The sequence below is a fragment of the Lutjanus erythropterus genome, chromosome 16, assembly GCF_056507025.1.
Source record: "Lutjanus erythropterus isolate fLutEry1 chromosome 16, fLutEry1.hap2, whole genome shotgun sequence".
Taxonomy (NCBI): Eukaryota; Metazoa; Chordata; class Actinopteri; order Lutjaniformes; family Lutjanidae; genus Lutjanus; species Lutjanus erythropterus.
The window spans coordinates 37,097,679-37,118,740 of NC_139332.1; the positions used below are offsets into that span (position 1 = coordinate 37,097,679).

Here is a 21,062-nt window from a genome sequence, read left to right on the forward strand (position 1 = left end):
TTTATGGATCCATCATCCATTTTGTGGGTAGAGCCAAAAAAAAAAAAAAAAAAAAATAATAATAATAATAAAATAAAATCAATTATAATCTGTTGTCAATTATGACTGTTGACTAATAAATGGTCTTTGTAGAACTGTGTGATTATCTTTGACACTCCTGCAGCCTCTTGCCTACAACTGAGTTACAGCCATGTTGATATCAAACTGAAAACTGCTATAACAACTGCTATAACAAATCCAAAAATTATTGGTGTCAGCCAATATTATCTTACAGATGATCGTTATTGGTGGGCAATATTTTGGACATTCCTGCATAGGACTGGGTTTCGTTTGGATTTTAACAATTTTCATTCCTGTTCTTCATATCGATTCCAAGTCTTCACGATTCTCGATTCTGATTCTTTGAGTGGTTGGGTCAAAACAGGTTGCATGCTCATTTCACTTTAATTGGAAACTACTTTGTTTTATGGGGCCCTTGGTAGCTCGGGGCCCAAGACAATTGTTGACCTTTGTCTAATGATAAGTCCACCACCTCTGGGTGAAGCATATGAGTGGAAAAAGCTGAAGTACATTTAAGTAGCAAGTGAGGCAGGGCAATGAGGCTGGAAAGCACGAGTATTACTTTGACATGGAAATGAGCTCATCTCTAAGCAAAGTCTAGACTTGAAATATGTGACTTCCCTGCTGGTTATGTACAAGTATTGCAGTTTGGGAACCAAGGCTGTGGTCAACTTTGCATTAGCTTTTTGAACAATGTGATAGAAATAAGAAATCAAATGCAACATTTCCAAGTTACATGGTTGGATTTACGTGTAAGTCTATTATTTAAAGAATAATACATATTGCCTGGTTTATTCTCCTTTTCCATACCCATAATCTCATTATCCATAAAGTCTGCTTTTCTCTTTTGGTCCATGGCTATTTCTGGCTTTACCCTCATTTGTGCAGCAATATGCAAGGGCAACATTGAGAACTCTAAGGCAGCTGCCATCAATTTCAATTTAATTTGAGATTTATAGATCACAGGTACATAAGTTACAAATGGGCTTCATAGAACCTGTGTCTTATGCTCAGTATCTTTTCTGAACTGAAGCACACTGTCAGAAATGATCTGAAGACTAAGTTCAAGTACAAATCTAAAAACATTTTATAAATGAGGCCTAAGATCTGTAGTAAGAAATTAATTCAGAACCCGCATGAACCAGAGATAGGCAGGACGTTTTCAAATAATTTCTTCAACAATGAAAAGCTCCAAGTTTCAAGTTTTAGTTTTATTTTTATCTGCAAAAGAAGCACCATAAGTTATCTGAAACCTTTTCTTAAGTTTTAACGAGGTCCACATTGTCAACATGTATAAATTACAGAGATGAATACACAATACAGCATTCAATAAAATACAAAGATAAGTGGTAGATAGGATCAGGTCTACATAGCAGTCCAATGAGTGTACATGGAACATTGTTATCAATATTTAAAACATAAAAACATAGATTAAATAGGTTTAAGGGAATGGATCTCTTACAAAAACTGAACGCTTGATTATAGTTAAATAACTTTGGTACAAACAAAAACAAAGTCACTTTATATAATGAAAGAAACAGAACATAATCTGCAACTATTTTCATAATCAACTAATAGTGTAAGTACGTGAAGCAAAAATGCCGGCTCAAGTTTCAGGATCTGCTGCTTTACTGACTCTATTGACATGTGTGACAGTAAACTGCATATTTTTGGGTTTGGGACTGTTGGTGAAAACATTAGACAATAGTCCACAGATTAATCAGTAAAGTAAAAACATGTTTTTTGCAATTCAACTCCATAGCTTTATTTCTAGCTGATCTCAACAAGAACATGGATAATTTCTCTTGTGAGTGAAGTGATGTGGCATTTCACGTTTTTTTCAAACTGTAGATGACCATGTGAGATTGTGTTGTTTTAACCACCAACTGCAACTGAATGGTTTCTCTTCTGTATGAGTTATCATATGTATCTTAAGTAAAACTTAAAAAGACGTTTGACCACAAACAGATGAAACTAATGCTTCTTTCTCTCTTTGCTCTTTTTCTAAGGGAAACCTCATGTAGTTCGACATGTGGTGGATCTGGGGAAATCTTTGACCATACTCAGAGGAACTATACAGTTTGTTGTCTTTCCAAAAATCAGTCTCAACACTGTCATCACTGTTAGGCTAAAGAAGCTCTTAAGTGTTCTGTCCAGAATTACATCCATTAACACTTTCAGAGAGTTTATCTTTTTTCAAATAGTTTAATTCTGATGGCCATTCTCTGGTCTCCTTCCAAAAATCACTATCAATTCTGTCATCAGTATCAGACTCTAAATGTGTATCTGGATGAGAATTCCTGGCTGGTTCTGGTCCTCCACAGTCTTCTCCATCAGCTTCTGTTTTCATCTGTTCAGTTTGTCTTTGATGAAGCTGTGGGAACTGAGATCTCTCTTTATAATCATCTTCACTCTTGACAGGAACAGGAGTGAATGTGAACTTGATGATATCAGCCTCTTCCAGCCTTTGAAGCTGTGAGCACTCACTCCCACACTTGTGTCTTTTGAACTGACGACGCCAAGTGAAGCTTTCACTACAAACGTTGCAGCTGTATGGTTTCTCACCTGTGTGGGTTCTCATGTGTACCTGTAAATATGCACGCTCTAAAAATGATTTATTACAAAGTGAACAGGTGTAAGGTTTTTCTCCTGTATGCGTCCTCATATGTCTTTTCAGATTTGAGTTTTGCTTAAATTGTTTACCACAGACTGAGCAGCTGAATGGGTTTTCTCCTGTATGACATCTAAAATGATTCTGCAGATGTGCCTTGTGAGCAAATCTTTTACAACAAACTGAGCAGCTGAATGGTTTGTCTCCTGTGTGAATTCTTGAGTGGTAATCCAGACCTGATTTTTGACTAAACCTTTCGCTACAGAACAAGCAACTAAATGGTTTCTCTCCCGTATGAGTTCTTGTGTGTGTGGTCAGATTTCCCTTTTGTTTAAATGTTTTACCGCACACAAAGCACAGGAACGATTTTCTGTCATGATTCTTCCAGTCTTTATCACACTTATTTCTCTTGGGCTCAGAAGAGTCTCCAGTCTTGTCTTCAGTATCAAGTGTTAAATGTGTATCTGGATGTGAGTTCCTAGATAGTTCTGGCCCTCCATCCATTTCTGTTTCCATTTGTTCAGTTTGTGGTTGCTGAAGCTGTGAGGACTGAGGTTCTCTGTTCTCCTCCCAGTCACCATCACTGACATCAGTCTCAGCAGAGTCTGAAGCCTTTTCATCACTACTGAATTGTGAATGTGTATCTGTATGTGAGTTCCTAGCTGGTTCTGGTCCTCCACAGGCCTCTCCATCATCATCTGTTTCCATCTGTTCAGTTTGTCTTTGATGAAACTGTGAGGACTGAGGTTTCTCTTCATTATCATCTTCACTCTTCACAGGATTAGGACCGAATGTGAACTGGGTGATATTAGCCTCCTCCAGCCCTCGAACCTGCTCTCCCTCCTGTTCCTCTTTAATGTAAGGGGGCTCTGGGTCCTCCTTGTCCAGATCGGTCCAGACTTCATGAAGCTGTGATGACTTAGTACCACACTTGTGACTTTTGATCTGATGGCGCCAAGTGAATCTTTCCTCACAAACACTGCAGCTAAATGGTTTGTCTCCTGTGTGGGTTCTCAAGTGAGACTGTAAATGTGCATATCGTGAAAAACATTTATCACAATGTGAACAACTGAAGGGTTTTTCTCCTGTATGGCATCGAAAATGATTCTGCAGAGTTGTCTTGAGGGCAAACTTTTGACCGCAAACTGTGCAGCTAAATGGTTTTTCTCCTGTATGGCATCTAAAATGACCCTGCAGATGTGCATTCTGGGCAAATCTTTTACCACAAACGGAGCAACAGAATGGTTTTTCTCCTGTATGGAATCTAAAATGATTCTGCAGATGTGCCTTGAGGGCAAATCTTTTACCACAAACAGAGCAACTGAATGGTTTTTCTCCTGTATGCGTTTTCATGTGTCTCTTCAGATTTGAGGTTTTGTTAAATTGTTTACCACACACAGAGCAGCTAAATAGCTCCTCACAAAAATTATATCTGTCATTATTTAAAACGTTTAAACCTAACTGACCACCTCTGGTATTTTCATCATCATTATCAACTTGAATCTCCAGTTCAAAACAGTCTTCAGTCTTGTCATCAGTATCAGGTGTTAAATGTGTACCTGGATGTGAGTTCCTGGCCAGTTCTGGTCCTCCACAGTCCTCTCCATCAGCTTCTATTTCCATCTGTTCAGATAGTCTTTGATGAAGCTGTGAGGACTGAGGTTTCTCTTCATCTTCATCTTCACTCTTCACAGGGACAGGAGTGAATGTGAACTTGGTGATCCAGATTTCTTCTTGTTCCACTTTAATGTGTGGGGGCTCTGAATAATCTTGATCCAGACTGGGGCTCCAGTCTTGCCGCTCAGGGAGAACCTCATCTTTAATCACCAACAGCTGCTGGATATCTGCAGGAACCACTGAAATATAAACACACACATTTAAGAACACTGTGAGTTTGTGTTAAAACCTGAAATTGAGATTTTGCATGTAATAATTTGCTAAATGTACTGTAGCATGTTAAAATATACCACAGTATAAAAGTGTAATTATATCTGCTAAGACACCCAAAAGATGACTGCATTTAATTATAGTAACATCTGGCAACAGAGAGGTATCCTGAGGCTAAAACAGCTGTTGCTACCCCTTTAACATGAAATCCTTTTGTCCAATGTCCCCTATTACTTTGCTGATCTTGCCACCATGGCTGCAACTGATTATTTCCAGTATTGATAGTTATTTTCTTGATCAACCATTTCTGTTATGAGACATCAGAAATTAATGAAGAAATGCTGATCACAATATCCTAGAGCAGAAGCTGATTACCTCAGATGTTTTTGTGCAAGAGAGACAAACAGTCAAATATGATAACTTCATAAAAAAATTAAGACCTCAAAACTCACAAAGCAGACTTAAAAAGACTATGTGGCCAATGATAACACAGCTGTTAGCGAAGTTAGCATGGTTGCCTTAGCCAGCTTGCTAGAAAACCACATGGGACAAGGTGCATGGGCTCAAAATGTCACTTATGGATATACTAAATAAATTATATGATGAAGGAAGCCATTACTACTTTTTGTTGGTCCAGCACCTGCCTCAGCTGGTTTTTGGATGTGTAACACAACTACATTGTTCAAGATAAATGCAAAAGTGATGGACCTTGAGGCGGGCATCTATTTTTAGATCAAATCGTAGATGTCTATAACAACAGTTAAAATATTACTTAAATGACAGACAGTTGAATTCAAACCACCACAGTGGAAATTAAATATAATTTTCATTTTTGAGCTCAGCACATTTGGACTGTGTGAAATGTCTGCAGTCTTTCTGCATTTATACCAGAGCTGAAATGATCAGCAGATCAATCAGTCTGCTGATCAACTGGCAACAATTTCCATCACTGCTGAATTGTTTTATATTGTCTTTTTAAGAAAATAAATGTTTAGTAAGTGTGTTTGTGTGTCTCTGAGAGTGTAGACTTTTCTAACGTGCATTCACTGTATAATAAAATTGATTAACTTCAGCTGCTGGTGGGAAGAACAGAGAAACTTCTTCATCTTTAGTTTAGAGTTTGATGGAGATGTGGCTCTGTGGACTGCTGATTTAGCCAACGTTAAATTAGCATTAGCTCCCTGCAACAAAACAGGCTCAATTAACATGTTTCCAGCTGCAGAAAGAAAACAAACCTGCTCTTCTCAGCTTTATTTCAGGCTGTAGAACCACATCCAGCAATTTTTGTTGGCGATCGATCTCCTTCTGATATCTGGATATTGTGGTCTCAAAGTGTCCAATCAGATCTTCTCGAGGTGCTGTTAACAGCTGCTGTTTGAATAAATCTTTAAGATCCTGAAACTGAGTGTGGCTCCATTCCTGCTGCTCAGGGAGAACCTCATCTTTAATCACAGACAGCTGCTGGACGTCTGCAGGAAACACTGAAATACACAAACACACACATTTAAGCAAACTGCAAGTTTGTTAAAACTTCAAACAGTGATATTTGATTTGTATGTGATTGTTTTTGCAGGTAAAGATCTGACAGGACAGCTTTTCACTTGGATTCATATAGAATGTACTGTAGTGTAACATCAGTATTATATCTGCTAAGACATACAAGAGATGATCAAATTTAAAGGAACAGTGTGTAAGATTTAGTGGCATCTGGTGGCCTGTTTAATCTACTGCAATGCTTCATGATCTGTAAGATGATTGTATGTTTTTAGCATTGAAACTGTTCTATGAGAACTACATGTCTACAAAGTCAGAAAAATAGCTTACTTTCACTTTCCAGCTGATCCGAGAGGCAGCACTACAGTACTTCAGTATAATACCGTTTCTTGCACATTTTTCCTTTTTCAAGAAAATGCAATTAAGTTATGATTCAGTGATTGGAATATTGCACTTGACCAAATCACAGTTACGATGATATTTCAATTAATTGTGCAGCCATAGTCTGAACTTATTTAGAATTTAACAGTAATGATTTAGCTTCATTATAAACCATTTATAAATTATTCTTAGGTGTATTTCAATCTTCAGATTGTCACAAACATTCAACACAGTTGGAGATACATGGTTTTCACTGGACAGGAAGGGTGCAGGAACTGCAGTTTCAAAAGTATCTAATAACTAAAGCCATCAGACAAATATAGTGGACTAAAAAGTACAATGTTTTTGATATTACCTCTGAGATGTAGTGAAGTAGAAGTATAAAGTAACATACAATGAATGGAAATATTTTTTAAAAACTTTACTTAGTTACATTACATACTTACAGGCACCTTCAAGAGGCCTCGTACGCATGATAAATAATCAATAATCAGTAATCAATATACAACACGCAGTCAGAAAAACATGCAACTTGTTAACCAGAGCTAGCTGCTGCGGCTAACAGACAGACTATGGATTGTTGGGCTAACGTTAGCTTAGCATCAGTTCAGTCAACATGTTTCCAGCAGTAGAACTAAAGAGAACAAACCTGCAGCTCCTCTCAGTTTGATTTTAGGCTGTAAAATCACATCCAGCAGCTTCTGTTGTCGATCGATCTGCTCCTCATATCCGGATATTGTTGTCTCCAAGTGTCCAATCAGATGTCGTCTCTGTGCCGTCAGCAGCTGCTGTTTGAATGAATCTGTCCGCTCCTGAAGTCTGGAGGACATTTTACACTCTGGACAGAGTCAAAGTGGACACTGAGAGGACAGATTCACTCTGCTGATGAACACACAAACATCACAACACTAACTGCTGACTGTCCGCCAGAACGAGTCGCCGCGACCCGGAAACAGACCTTCAACTTCCGCTACAATTCTAACCTTCACAATAAGACACTGATGGTTGGTTTAAGCAATTAACTGTAACGACAGTTGACTCTGGGAGGTCCTGATTGGTGTATTACTACTTCTTAATTCTTACTTCTTCTTACTTACGACGTCTCACTCACAGATAAGGACATCTCTTCTCAGATTTGATGACAAAGTGAGAATCTCAGCTGAATGAATGAAGCTGCTCTCTGAAGCCCCACTGAAGCGGCCGACGTCACAAGTCACGTGGTATTCTTCGTTTGACACAAACAGTGCGCTTCTTCACAGGAGAGAAACTGTGTCATCTCTGGTACCGGTATTTAGTTTCTCTCTGTGACAGTGTGATGAAGATGAAGATGAGTGTGAGCGTGTCTCGGCTGCAGAGTCTGAAGGTTGTGGTTGAGCAGCGGCTCACTGCGGCTGTCGACGACATCTTTGGACATTTTGAAAGAACAATCAGAGAGTTTGAAGAGGAGCTGGAGCTCCGGCATCACACACTGAACACACACACACCTGAGAGACAGAGGACAGGTGAGTCTCTGCACTTCTCATCATGATAATGTCACTGTGCGAAGCTAACGTTAGCTAAACCACCCGTACTCTGCAGCTCGCTGTTAGCCGCAGCAGCTAACTGTTAGCTCAGACTGCTAAAGAGAACAGGCCCAGTTTAAACAGTCACACCTGAACACACCTGACAGTTATAAAGAGCTCTGAACTAAATGAACTAAACTGAACCTCTATGAAGTTAGAACTGCTCTGTTAGTTAAGATTCAGAGCTGTAATTTCACCCAAAGTTAGCAACTGTAACTATCAGATTACTTAATAGTTTGTTTTTAATTACTAACGTTTGTATGAAATTGTTGGCATGTTGAAGCATAATCCTTTAGTATTCTGTGTTTTAAATGTTTTCCCTATATTTTTGCTGGTGGCTCTGTGTGTCTCTGTCTCTCTGTGCACATGGCACCACATCCAGTTTGCTCCGTCTGCTCAGCTGATCGGTGTGGAGAGCATAGCAAAACAGGTTAAATCCTAAAACTTTAAACTCTGCTCTTTTTCTACACAGTGCAGCCAAATATCAGATTAAAAAATCCAGTGTAGACCTACACATGTGGAATTCTACTCAAATAAAATGAAATTCACTGTTATGAAAGAGGGAGGGAACAAGAGGGAAGAAAAGTGACGTATAGACTCAATGTCTTTGATGAAGTATTACTTTTTAGCTGCTATACAAGAATCAAGAGCACATTTGAAACAATTTGTGTGTTTACTGAATTACTGTGCGTTTGGTAGAAGCAGCATACTCTGTCAGCTTCTCTGCTCCAGCAGCAGAGTCAGTCTACTGGAGAGCACAGAGTGCATCACCATCCTGGCAGCTGTGCTGCTATAATGCATAAAGTTGGGAAGATTTAAGTTAAATAAACACACAAGTAGTTCCAAATGTGATGCTCATTGTTAAATAGCAGTGAAACAAGTAAACCTTTGTTAAAGACATGATGTGTGTAGTATCTCGCCTTTGCTCCTTCTCTGTTCCTCTTTCTTCCCTTCATATAGTAACAGTGAGTTTTAACAGAATACTAGTCCACATCTTTAGGGTATTACTGTGCCTAATCTTATTTGTTGTTGACCTGCACACAATGAAAAAACAAGACATACAGATTTGTAAATCTAGGGATTCCTTTTAGAGTCTTGCACAGTGTCTGTATGCAAAATTGCTGACATGTGTAACTGGTCAAAAACATTCTTGGCAGTTAACTGATTTAAAATTAACCTTTAACATCTCTATTTCAAGCCAGTCAGTTTCCAGTTTCTTAAATGTTAGGAGAGTAAATGAAGAGTATTTGGATTTTGGACATTCGATTGGATAAAAGAAAACATTTAAAGATGCTGCGCTGGGCTCTGAAATATTGTGATGAGGATTATTCACACTTTTTTGACATTTCATAGACTAAATCTTTAATCAATTAATTGTGAAAATAATCAGCAAATTAATCAATTAATAATCAACACAATCATGAGTTGCAGCATAATCATCATCCATAATTAGGGCAGGATATGGAAATTATATACTTTTATGATACCAACTGAATCACTTCAGTACCACCGAGTATTGAAAAACACCTTGTCATTGGATACCAAATTTCAAAACCCGGGCCCCGGTTTTGGGGCTCTACCACTTATAAAGTGTATGCTAACACACTAACACTGATTGTTTTTTTTTTTCTTCTCTCTCTGATATAAAATGTTATCAAGCTTGGCTCAATCATAAACTAATTGTTTTCCACAATGTGTCTGTCTCTGTATGTATGCAGATGTCCAGCAGCTGTCAGTGATTAAAAAAGAGATTCCCCCTGAGCAGCAGGGGTGGAGCCCCAGTCTGGACCAGGAGGACCCAGAACCCCCACAGATCAAAGAGGAACAGGATGAAGTCAAGGTCACCACATTCCCATTCACCCCTGTCCATGTGAAGAGTGAAGATGATGATGAAGAGAAACCTCAGTCCTCACAGCTTCACCGAAGACAAATTGAACAGATGGAAACAGAAGCTGATGGAGAGAAATGTGGAGGACCAGCCCCAGCCAGAAACACAGATCCAAAAACACATTTAACACCAGATACAGAAGACAAGACTGGAGACTCCTCTGATCCTGAGACTGATGACAGTGATGATGAGTGGACAGAGAACAGACAACCTCAGTCAGGTTTAAATGCAATGAAAAATAAAGTTTCTGTTAGTGAAGGACGTAACAATGACACAAAACCATTCAGCTGCTCTGAGTGTGGGAAGACATTCTGCCACAGGGTTCATCTGAAGATACACATGAGAATTCACACAGGAGAAAAACCATTCTGTTGCTCAGTTTGTGGTAAAAGATTTGCCCGGAAGGCACATCTGCAGAATCATTTTAGATGCCATACAGGAGAAAAGCCTTACAGCTGCTCAGTTTGTGATAAATGTTTTTCACAGCATGTACATTTGCAGTTACACATGAGGACCCACACAGGAGAAAAACCATTCAGCTGTTCACGGTGTAATAAATGTTTTTCACGGTGTTACTCCTTACAGTCTCACATGAGAATCCACACAGGGGAGAAACCATTCAGCTGTAACATTTGTGACAAAATATTTACTTGGCGTCGTCAGCTCACAAGACACAAGTGTGGTGGTGAGTCCTCACAACTTCATTAACTCTGGACCAGCTGGAGTGACAGCTGCTTCACAGGCAGGAGGAGGCTGGTATCACCATGTTCACAGATGGAGAGGACCATGGAGAACCAGAACCAGAACCAGCCAAGAACTCACATCCTGATACACCTTTATGTCATAGATTTTATCTTTTTGCCCATACATCAAAAGGAGGAAGTACACAGGAGTTTAATATGTCTTACGCTGAAACTGGTTTGATAATACTTGTCTTTGTACTGTAAGTCCCATTTGAAGATACATATAACTCATACAAAAGAGAAACCATTCTGTTGCAGTTTGTACGTAAAACAAGTATTCAATCTAACATGATCATTCACAGTGTAAATAAACAATGTGCCTGCAAAGCTTGTGACAAAAGCATAACGGCATAAATACCACCAGTGTGTTGGTGAGTTCTCCTGAAAAACCATACTGAAGAGAAACCATGTGAAATGCCACATCGCTTCACATAGAAGAGAAATTATGTATGTTCATGTTGAGAAGAGCTGAGCTACAAAAACAAGTTTTTACATTACTGTAATGTCAATAAAATCAATAAAGTAGCAGATCCTTAAATTTGAACCTGCAATTTTTTTTTTGGGGTGGGGGGGTGGGGTGGGGGGCATTTTGCTACAATGACAAATTATTAGTTGATTATCAAAATAATAGAAGATAATTTTTCTTGTCTTTCATTATATAAAGTGATTTTGTTTTTTAATATACCAAAGAGATTTTAAAGCAAAATCAAGCTTTTTGTTACGTAAAAGGATGTTTACCCTTAAAGTTATTTAGTTTTTTTTAAAGATTATTTTTTGGAGTTTTTGCCTTTATTTGGATAGGGACAGCTGAAGATATGTCAGGAAAGGGGGGGGGGGGGATTACATGCAGCAAATGGGTCACAGGCAGGAATTGAACCAGTGACCACTGCAGAGGACCAATAGCCTCAGTATACGGGACAAACGCTCTACCAACTGAGCTATGGGAGCATCCTTATTTTGTTTTTTAAATATTGATAATAATGTTGCATCCATGTTCATACTTTATGGGATTGCTATGTGGACTTCAGTCTAACAGTCTAACATTCATCTGTGCATTTTACAGAATGTTGTATCATGTATTTATCTCTAATTTATATGTTAACAAGGTCGACCTCAGCAAGACTTCGGAGGAGGATTCAGATGATTTCTGGTACTGCTTCTGCAGATGACAGTAAAACTAAAACTTAAAACTTGGAGCTTTTCATTGTTAAAGATATTATTGAAAAACTTCCTGTCTATCTTAGTTTTATGCATTTTCCAACTACTGTCACACTACATCATTCAGGGGCATATCTATTCTATTAAAAACTGAATTTCTTACAATGGATTTCGGGTCTCATTTCTAAAAATACTCTTTGATTTATACTTGAACTTAGTCTTAGGATCATTTCTGATTAACGCTGTTTTTGTTTGATTCATAAAAGATACAGAGCATAAAAAACTTTGCTTAAACAGTTCTACAAAACCCTTTTTTCACAATCTGTTTATTCATATTTTCAAAATTGAGCAACAATACAAACAATACAGTAACGTTTGGTTTATACAATAGTGACAAAGAGAAAGTGCAAGTGATCACCAAATAAAAACAATAAAAAACAGGACAGGTACTACAACTCAAAAGCAGAGCTCAAGAAAAACACTAACTTAAATAATAATAATAATAATTTAATAATAATTATAACAATAATTAAAAAAAAAAATAATTGCATAGAGTACGGGAACACATAGTTGGTTGTCTGCTTAGGCATTTTTATTGGACTGTCACATTTAAAGTGGTTAGTAGTGTTTTACTAATTTCTGGGTATTAGAGCATACAAAATCTATTCTTTGATTATTGTTATTATACATTCATATAAATGCAACTATTTATTTGGGGCAGGATAAGTACTGTCTTGTATGAAATCCAGATTTTTTTGCAAATGAGAAAAGAAATGTTTGGGGGAAAAAAAAGTAGAAAAGTTGAATTTCACCATTTCTGAGTGTAGTTCAGTGAGGCACTGCTGCCATCCAGTGGGCAACTGAGAAAACATCATCATTCCTACAGTTCCTGTAGTATATTGTATTTCTCTCACATTGCAGAGAATAAGGTATTATATGTGCATAACTAATGCTACATTAGAAATAACACATGTTGAGATAAGATATTAAAACTTTTAGTTTTAAAAAATTACATTCAGAAACAGCTAAGAGCACAACTGAACAGTGTCAAACAGTTTTCATTTTAAAAGACAACCTGCTCTTTGATTCACAAAAGTGCTCTCAAATATATACATTCACACATATGTTGTGTCTGCTTTATTATTATGATATGCATTATGAAATTTTAAAAAATATTTATTTTTAATTATTCTCTGAAGAGGAAGTTGATGCAAGTCTAGTAATATTCAATATTTTCTTGTCAACAACACAAAACCAACAGTGAATGTACTGACAAATGTCTGTACTGGTACATCATTCAAGATATTCTTTCTTTCATCACAAAGTATATTCTAAACCAAGCCATGTTTTCACATTTAAATGTTTTACATTATTCTATTTTTCATGTAAGTAAACTACAGTCCAAACCAACAAAAAGCAAACAGGGCAGTGCTGCCTTAATGTTACTATCATCTTTACAAAGTCCTATATTGTTTTCACTACAAGTATCCATGCAGAGCAGTTGTCACTTACTGATGAGATGACTTTATGTCCAGTTTACAAAGCTTAGAGAGCACCACATGTTGAACCAAGTCTTATATTTGGTACTTCAATCTAGCTCAAATAAATTGGCTTGACAAGCATCTCTACTGGTTCATTCACTTCTGCTGCTCTCACCAGCATGCTGGTGTTTTTTTTTTTTTTAAAAGAGCAGTATTGTCTCGGATGCTCCTCTTGGGTGAATCTTCAAAAGTTATGTGGTGTGGATTCTGATGTGTCGTGCCAGATTTGGTTTTTCTCTAAAGACTTTACCACAAACAGAACAACTAAAGGGTTTCTCCCCCGTGTGGATTCTCATGTGTCGTCTTAGATTTCGCCTATCTCTAATACCTTTACCACAAATTGAACAACTGAATGGTTTATCATGTGTGTGGTTTCCCATGTGTTGTGTCAGACATCCCTTTTCTCTATATGGTTTCTCACAAACTGAACTAAATGATTTGTCCCTTGTGTGGATTCTCATGTGTCGTCTTATATTTCTCCCATCTACAAATTCTCTACCGCAAACTGAACAACTGAATGGCTTATCATCTATATGGATTCTCACGTGTCGTCTCAGATATCGCTTCTCAACAAATACTTTACCACAAACTGAGCATTTGAAGGATTTATCATCTGTGTGGATGCTCATGTGTTGTCTTAAACATTGCCTTTCTGTAAATTCTTTATCACAAACTGAACAACTAAATGATTTTTCATCTGTGTGGATTCTAATGTGTCGTTTCAGATATCGTTTTTCTGCAAATTCTTTATCACAAACTGAACAACTAAATGGCTTATCATTTGTGTGGGTTCTGATGTGTTGTTTCAGATGTCCCTTTTCTGCAAATACTCTTCCACAATCTGAACAACTGAAGGGTTTCTCTCCTGTGTGGATTTTCATGTGTCGTCTTAGATTATTCCCATCTCGAAATCCTGTACCACAAACTGAACAAGTGAATGGTTTATCATTTGTGTGGATTCCCACATGCCGTCTCAGATATCGCCTTTCTGCAAATTCTTTACCACAAACTGAACAACTAAATGATTTATCATCTGCATGGACAGTAACGTGTTTGCTCAGTTCTCCCTTTTGTGCAAGTCTTTTATCGCAAACACTGCAACTAAATGGTTTCTCACTGGTGTGACGAGTCAAGTGTCGATTCAGAGATGCCTGCTGAGTGTACCTTTTACCACAAACTGAACAACTAAATGGCTTCTCCCCTGTGTGGACAGTCATGTGTCGTCTCAGAGTCTGATTGGTTCCAAATCTGTTACCACAAACTGAGCAACTAACTAATTTTCCTCCTGATTGGATTTCTTTGTGTTTCTTCAGATGTACCTTGTCACCAGAGGTTGCAGTGCATTCAGATGAGATAACTGATGTTTTCTCAGTATTACATAAACCTGACTGAGTCTCTCTGTTTGTCTCCCAGTTACAACTGTCATCAGTCTCTGGGTCAGAGGAGTCTGAAGTCTTGTCATGTAAATGAACGTCTGATTCTGATCTTCCACAGTTCTTCCCATCAGCTACTGTTTTCAAATGTTTAGCATTTTTGTTCTCTTTTGTTTGACTTTGATAAAACTGTGAGGACTGAAGTTTCTCTTTATCATCATCTTCAGTCTTCACAGGGACAGGAGTGAATGTGAACTTGGCAATCTCAGCTTCCTCCAGCCTTTGATGCTGCTCTCCCTCCTGACTTCTCCGGACTTCCTCCTGTTCCTCTTCAATGTGTGGGGGCTCTGGGTCCTCCTCGTTCTGACTGGTCTGAAGTTCATGAAGCTGTGATGACTCAACACCACACTTGTGTTTTTTGAGCTGACCACACCAAGCAAATTTTTCATCACAAACATTGCAGTGGAATGGTTTTTCCCCTGTGTGGGCCCTCATATGGATCAGTAAACTGTCACGCCGTGAAAAGCGTTTACTACAAAGTGAACAGCTGTGACGTTTTATTCCTGTATGGCATCCAAAATGATCCTGCAGACGTGACTTGTGGGTAAAGCTTTTACCACAAATTGAACAACTAAGTGATTTATCATCTGTGTGGACAATGGAGTGTTCATTCAATTCTCCCTTTTGTGCAAGTCTTTTATCACAAACACTGCAACTAAATGGTTTCTCCCTGGTGTGACGAGTCAAGTGTCGATTTAGAGATCCCTGCTGTGTGTACCTCTTACCACAAACTGAACAACTAAATGGCTTCTCCCCTGTGTGAACGGTCATGTGTCGTCTCAGAGTCTGATTGGTTCCAAATCTGTTACCACAAACTGAGCAACTAAATGATTTTCCTCCTGATTGGATTTCTTTGTGTTTCTGCAGATGTACCTTGTCACCAGAGGTTTCAGAGCATTCGGATGAGATAACTGGTGTTTTCCCAGTATTACATAAACCTGACTGAGTCTCTCTGTTTGTCTCCCAATCACGACTGTCATCAGTCTCTGGGTCAGAGGAGTCTGAAGTCTTGTCATGAGTAGCTGATTGTAAATGAAAGTCTGATTCTGATCTTCCAGGGTTCTCTCCATCGGCTGCTGTTTTTAAATGTTTAGCATCACTGTCCTCTTCTGTTTGACTTTGATGAGACTGTGAGGACTGAAGTTTCTCTTTATTATCATCTTCAGTCTTTACAGGGACAGCAGTGAATGTAAACTTGGCAATCTCAGCTTCCTCCAGCCTTTGATGCTGCTCTCCCTCCTGACTTCTCCGGACTTCCTCCTGTTCCTCTTCAATGTGTGGGGGCTCTGGGTCCTCCTGGTTCTGACTGGTCTGGAGTTCATGAAGCTGTGATGACTCAACACCACACTTGTGTTTTTTGAGCTGACCACGCCAAGTGAACCTTTCGTCACAAACATTGCAGCAGAATGGTTTCTCCCCTGTGTGGGTCCTCATATGCATTGGTAAACTGTCACGCCGTGAAAAGCGTTTACCACAAAGTGAACAACTGTGACGTTTTATTCCTGTATGGCATCCAAAATGATCCTGCAGACGTGACTTCTGGGTGAATCTTTTACCACAAAGTGAGCAACTAAATGATTTCCCTCCTGTTTGGATTTCTTCATGTTTCTGCAGATGTACCTTGTCACAAGAGGTTGCAGTGCATTCAGATGAGGTAACTGATGTTTTCCCAGTATTAGATAAACCTGACTGAGTGTCCCTGTTCTTTTTCCAATCACAACTGTTACTAGTGTCAGAGTCAGAGGAGTCTGAAATCTTGTCATGTTTTGCATCTTTGTTCCTTTCTGTTTGACTTTGATGAAACTGTAAGGACTGTTGTTTCTCTTCATCATCACCTTCACTCCTAACAGGAACAGGAGTGAATTTGAACTTGGTGATATCAGCTTCCTCCAGCCTTTGACGCTGCTCTCCCTCCTGACTTTTCCAGACTTCCTCCTGTTCCTCCTCAATGTGTGGGGGCTCTGGGTCCTCCTGGTCTTGACTGGTCTGGAGTTCATGAAGCTGTGATGACTCAACACCACACTTGTGTTTTTTGAGCTGGCCACGCCAAGTGAATTTTTCGTCACAAACTTGGCAGCAAAATGGTTTCTCTCCTGTGTGGGTCCTCATATGCATCGGTAAACTGTCACGCCGTGAAAAACGTTTACCACAAAGTGAACAGCTGTGAGGTTTTATTCCTGTATGGCATCCAAAATGATCCTGCAGGCGTGACCTCTGAGTAAATCTTTTACCACAAAGTGAGCAGTTGAATGGTTTTTCCTTTCTGTGTGACCTCATGTGTCTCTTCAAATTTGAGTTTTGCTTAAACTGTCTACCACACTCAGAACAGCTGAACAGCTTCTCAAAAGAATTGTAGCTGTCATTGTTCTTAAAGCTTCCACCCAAATGAGCTTCCCTGGTATTTTCGTCATTATAACTGACTTGAACCTTCAGTTCAGAACAGTCCCCAGTTTTGTCATCACTATCAGGTGTTAAACATGTAGCTGGATATGAGTTTCTGACTGCTTCTGCTCTTCCACAGTTCTCTCTATTGGCTTCTGTTTCCATCTGTTCAGTTTGTCTTTGATTAAGCTGTGAGGACTGAGGTTTCGCTTCATCGCTATCATCTTCACTCTTCACAGGGACAGGAGTGAATGGGATCTTGGTGGTCCAGACTTCTTCCTGTTCCTCTTTAATGTGTGGGGGCCCTGGCTCCTTCTGGTCAACAGTGGGGCTCCACTCCTGCTGCTCAGGGAGAACCTCATCTTTAAACACCAACTGCTGCTGGACATCTCCAGGAACCACTGAAATACAAACACACACATTTAAGAAAAGTCTTGAGTTTGTGTCAATGCCTGAAACTGAGATATTTGGATTTTCATTCCATTTTCATTTTTTTGCCAATGCATAACCAAAAACAAAACAAAAAAATCCAAGTAACATTATTAGATACTAGGTGGTTACTTAGATGTGTGCTTTTATTTTAGATACAGTGGGTTAATATGATGTATTTTTTCAGTGTTACCACTGTAACAACTGTGCCCACCATGGGTACAATGGTATCACTCTGACTTCTTGCATTAAATTTAATGTTACAGACCACTCCGTATTGGTGAAAATATATCAGTTGGTTGTATTTTGTATTAATTAGTGTACATACATATATGTTTCTCACACCAAAAGATGACTATAGTGTATTTTAAGAAGTATAAGTTATGAAGAAAAACATAAAAAAGTCACAATTGCCCTCAGTCTCCCCCATCTCAAAATAATGACTTCATATGTAAATCCTTTTTAGAAAGTTTCTCAGCAATTTGGGATGTCAAGTCATTATTTTGAGATACTAAATTGCTATTTTGAGATTTTAACTCATTATTTTGAGAACATTCCTCATTATAATAAATTACAGGATCTTTTTTTTCACCCACAAGATTGCTCTACTGTGTTGCATTGCCTCAATGAAAATGTGTGAGCTTCCTCTTGCACCTTTGAACTTTTGTCCATTGAACCCTATAACTCTGTAACTTTTTCAACTTCATCAGAAAATTTTATTATAAATTGTATTAATCAGTAACTTAAGACCTCACAAAGAAACAGAATCTAAATCCACAAAGCAGACAGGACACGACAGACAACGAGCAACTATTTTCATCATCGCTGAATTGTTTTATGTTTATGTATCTTTTAAAGAAAATTACAGTTTGGTCATGCCTCTGCCAGTGTGGACTTTGGACATCGAACGTCAGCTAGTGATGGAAAAAACAGAGAATTTTTTTCATCTTCAGTTTTGTGTTTCATGGAGGCATGGCTGTGTGGATCAATACTTGATTTGGATGGTTTAGTGAATGTTAGCTTAGCAACAGCTCCCTGCAACATAAGCAGCTCAGTCAGCATCTTTCCAGCAGCAGAAAGAAAACCAACCTGCTCTTGTCAGCTTTATTTCTGGCTGTAGAATCACATCCAGCAGTTTTTGTTGGTGATCAATCTTCTTCTGATATCTGGATATTGTTGTCTCGAAGTGTCCAATCAGATTTTCTCGAGGCGCAGTTAGCAGCTGCTGTTTGAATAAATCTTTGAGATCCTGAAACTGACTGTGACTCCAGTCCTGCTGCTCAGGGAGAACCTCATCTTTAATCACAGACAGCTGCTGGACGTCTGCAGGAAACACTGAAATACAGAAACACACACATTTAAGAAAACTGAGTTTGTTAAAACTTGAAATGGTGATTTCTGATTTTTATGTGATGTGTTTGCAGATAATAATTTATCAGGACAAACCATAAACAGCTTGTGACTTGGATTTTTATAGAATGTACTGTAGCATATATCAGTATTATATCTGCTAGGACATACAAGAGATGACCAAATTTAAAGGACCAGTGTGTAGGATTTGGTGGTATCTAGTCATCTTGTACCTTGTCTCACTATGCAAATACTCCACCGTAAGTAGAAGTACTGCATTAAAAAGCTTGTTTAAGTAAAAGGATGTAAATATGATTAAAGTCATAATGATACTCATGTTGCAGTGTTTCTATTCGTCTGTTGTTGTATTTTATGCTGTAGATATTTAAGATTGAGCTCATTTGAACTACTTTAGACAATGTTGGCTTGTTTAATTCACTGCATTGCATCATGGTCTATTAGATCATCATATCTCTGAATAATCATGGGTGCCCTGTGAGAACCACACATCTCTAAAAAGTCAGGAAAAAAGGCCTGACCTGTCAGCTTCATCACAGACTTGTTTATAAGTTACTGCATTTATCCACTATCAGAATATACAGCTACATTGTTTAATTTAGCATTAAATTAACATAATAAATAAGCAGATTCATACACTAAAGCTTAAATATTGTAAGCTGCACTCTTTTACACTTTACAATAAGGCTCCTCCTGCCAGTTACAAATGTTAGCAACTCATTAGTAAGATATAATTAGTAGTGAGCAGAAATTGGATCTTGTCAAATAGTGAGTAAACACTGATGCATGAGAACTTTGTTTTAACTAGGGCTCCACCATATGGTAAAAAATCATATTGAAATCATTTGGACTGATATTGCAATATGTGATATGATTAATGGGAATGATCATTTTTGCAGTGCAATTTTAATCTTTACTGAAAAAGAAAAAATGAAACTCATGATGATGTGACATTTGTTGGGGTCTCTGTGTGTTTCCTCCATCTGACAAACAATATTTTTAGACCAGGACCATCTCTGCAGTACTATAACACTGTTTCTCATGCATATTTTCTTTTTTAAAAACTTTGCGGTTCTTAGATTTAGAATGTTGCACTTGGCCATATTGCCATTTAATACTTAGACTAATTGTGTAGTCCTAGTTTTAACTTGTGCATATTTCTTTCAAGTAATGATTGTGAAAATAAGTGTTTACAACCTAATAAACAGCCTGATTATAATCCATTTATAAATCATTAGGTGTAGTATTATTGTCAAATGTAGCAGAGCAGAAGTACAAAGTTACATTAAATGAATGGAAATATTCAAGTAAAGTACAAGTACCTTAATTTGTAGTTAATTCAATACACAACACGCAGTCAAGTGAACTAAATGGAACTAATTAGCAGAAGTATGGATTGTTGTGCTAATGTTAGCTTAGCATCAGTTCAGTCAACATGTTTCCAGCAGCAGAACTAAAGAGAACAAACCTGCAGCTCCTCTCAGTTTGATTTTAGGCTGTAAAATCACATCCAGCAGCTTCTGTTGTCGATCGATCTGCTCCTCATATCCGGATATTGTTGTTTCCAAGTGTCCAATCAGATGTCGTCTCTGTGCCGTCAGCAGCTGCTGTTTGAATGAATCTGTCCGCTCCTGAAGTCTGGAGGACATTTTACACTCTGGACAGAGTCAAAGTGGACACTGAGAGGACAGATTCACCCTGCTGATGAACACACATACACACATGCACACTTCACGTCACGCAGGCAAACAACTAGCTTTCCACCAAAACAAGCCACCATGACCCGGAAACAAACGTACAACTTCCGCTGCAATTCTGACCTTCACAATAAAACACTGACTGGTTTTAGACAAATATGTCAGAATTGTCTCTGAAGTCCTGAAAAATATCTAAAATGTATCTATATTCAAAATACTATTACAAAATTCATCTTTTTGCATAAAAACACCAAATTTAAAAATATTTAATTCAAAACAGCCAACAGCTAATCACTAACCACTCATATATTCTGTCTTTAGTTTAACATTGATACAGGTGTATAAAAGATGTTTCTGAGGTTCAATATCTTTGTGACTAAATGTACAAACATTACTAATCACATTAAATGTCACTGGAAAAGAAAACA

At 38.2% G+C, this 21,062-nt stretch overlaps 4 protein-coding genes across 4 annotated transcripts; 1 reads left to right on the plus strand and 3 right to left on the minus strand.

The window, feature by feature from the left end:
* Nucleotides 1-1,250: 1,250 nt before the first annotated feature.
* Nucleotides 1,251-7,355, minus strand: LOC146313597 (uncharacterized). Its single transcript, XM_084739570.1, has 3 exons — nucleotides 7,083-7,355; nucleotides 5,794-6,039; nucleotides 1,251-4,527 (listed from the first exon to the last, which is right to left on the minus strand). The coding sequence occupies exons 1-3, from the start codon at nucleotides 7,261-7,263 to the stop codon at nucleotides 2,201-2,203; spliced, it is 2,754 nt and encodes a 917-aa protein (XP_084595696.1). The 5' UTR covers nucleotides 7,264-7,355; the 3' UTR covers nucleotides 1,251-2,200.
* Nucleotides 7,356-7,651: 296 nt separating this feature from the next.
* On the plus strand, nucleotides 7,652-10,616 carry LOC146313598 (uncharacterized). Its single transcript, XM_084739630.1, has 2 exons — nucleotides 7,652-7,935; nucleotides 9,714-10,616. Exons 1-2 carry the CDS (start codon nucleotides 7,749-7,751, stop codon nucleotides 10,589-10,591), a joined length of 1,065 nt encoding a protein of 354 aa, XP_084595756.1. The 5' UTR covers nucleotides 7,652-7,748; the 3' UTR covers nucleotides 10,592-10,616.
* A 1,951-nt stretch (nucleotides 10,617-12,567) lies between these two features.
* LOC146313599 (uncharacterized) lies at nucleotides 12,568-16,749 on the minus strand. Its single transcript, XM_084739571.1, has one exon. It carries the CDS (start codon nucleotides 16,196-16,198, stop codon nucleotides 13,517-13,519), a length of 2,682 nt encoding a protein of 893 aa, XP_084595697.1. The 5' UTR covers nucleotides 16,199-16,749; the 3' UTR covers nucleotides 12,568-13,516.
* On the minus strand, nucleotides 16,359-20,667 carry LOC146313600 (uncharacterized). Its single transcript, XM_084738393.1, has 4 exons — nucleotides 20,406-20,667; nucleotides 18,659-18,904; nucleotides 16,486-17,541; nucleotides 16,359-16,366 (listed from the first exon to the last, which is right to left on the minus strand). Exons 1-4 carry the CDS (start codon nucleotides 20,584-20,586, stop codon nucleotides 16,359-16,361), a joined length of 1,491 nt encoding a protein of 496 aa, XP_084594519.1. The 5' UTR covers nucleotides 20,587-20,667.
* Nucleotides 20,668-21,062: the final 395 nt, after the last annotated feature.

Excerpts from the sequence above, each read along its gene's own strand:
- LOC146313597 (XM_084739570.1), bottom strand. The coding sequence starts at position 7,263 with ATGTCCTCCAGACTTCAGGAGCGGACAGATTCATTCAAACAGCAGCTG. Across the intron at positions 6,040-7,082 it reads CAAACTGAGAGGAGCTGCAG|TGTTTCCTGCAGACGTCCAG; the intron begins GTTTGTTCTCTT and ends TGTGTATTTCAG. Across the intron at positions 4,528-5,793 it reads AATAAAGCTGAGAAGAGCAG|TGGTTCCTGCAGATATCCAG; the intron begins GTTTGTTTTCTT and ends TTTATATTTCAG.
- LOC146313599 (XM_084739571.1), bottom strand. The coding sequence starts at position 16,198 with ATGCATATGAGGACCCACACAGGGGAGAAACCATTCTGCTGCAATGTT.
- LOC146313600 (XM_084738393.1), bottom strand. The coding sequence starts at position 20,586 with ATGTCCTCCAGACTTCAGGAGCGGACAGATTCATTCAAACAGCAGCTG. Across the intron at positions 18,905-20,405 it reads CAAACTGAGAGGAGCTGCAG|TGTTTCCTGCAGACGTCCAG; the intron begins GTTTGTTCTCTT and ends TCTGTATTTCAG. Across the intron at positions 17,542-18,658 it reads AATAAAGCTGACAAGAGCAG|TGGTTCCTGGAGATGTCCAG; the intron begins GTTGGTTTTCTT and ends TTTGTATTTCAG.
- LOC146313598 (XM_084739630.1), top strand. The coding sequence starts at position 7,749 with ATGAAGATGAAGATGAGTGTGAGCGTGTCTCGGCTGCAGAGTCTGAAG. Across the intron at positions 7,936-9,713 it reads ACCTGAGAGACAGAGGACAG|ATGTCCAGCAGCTGTCAGTG; the intron begins GTGAGTCTCTGC and ends GTATGTATGCAG.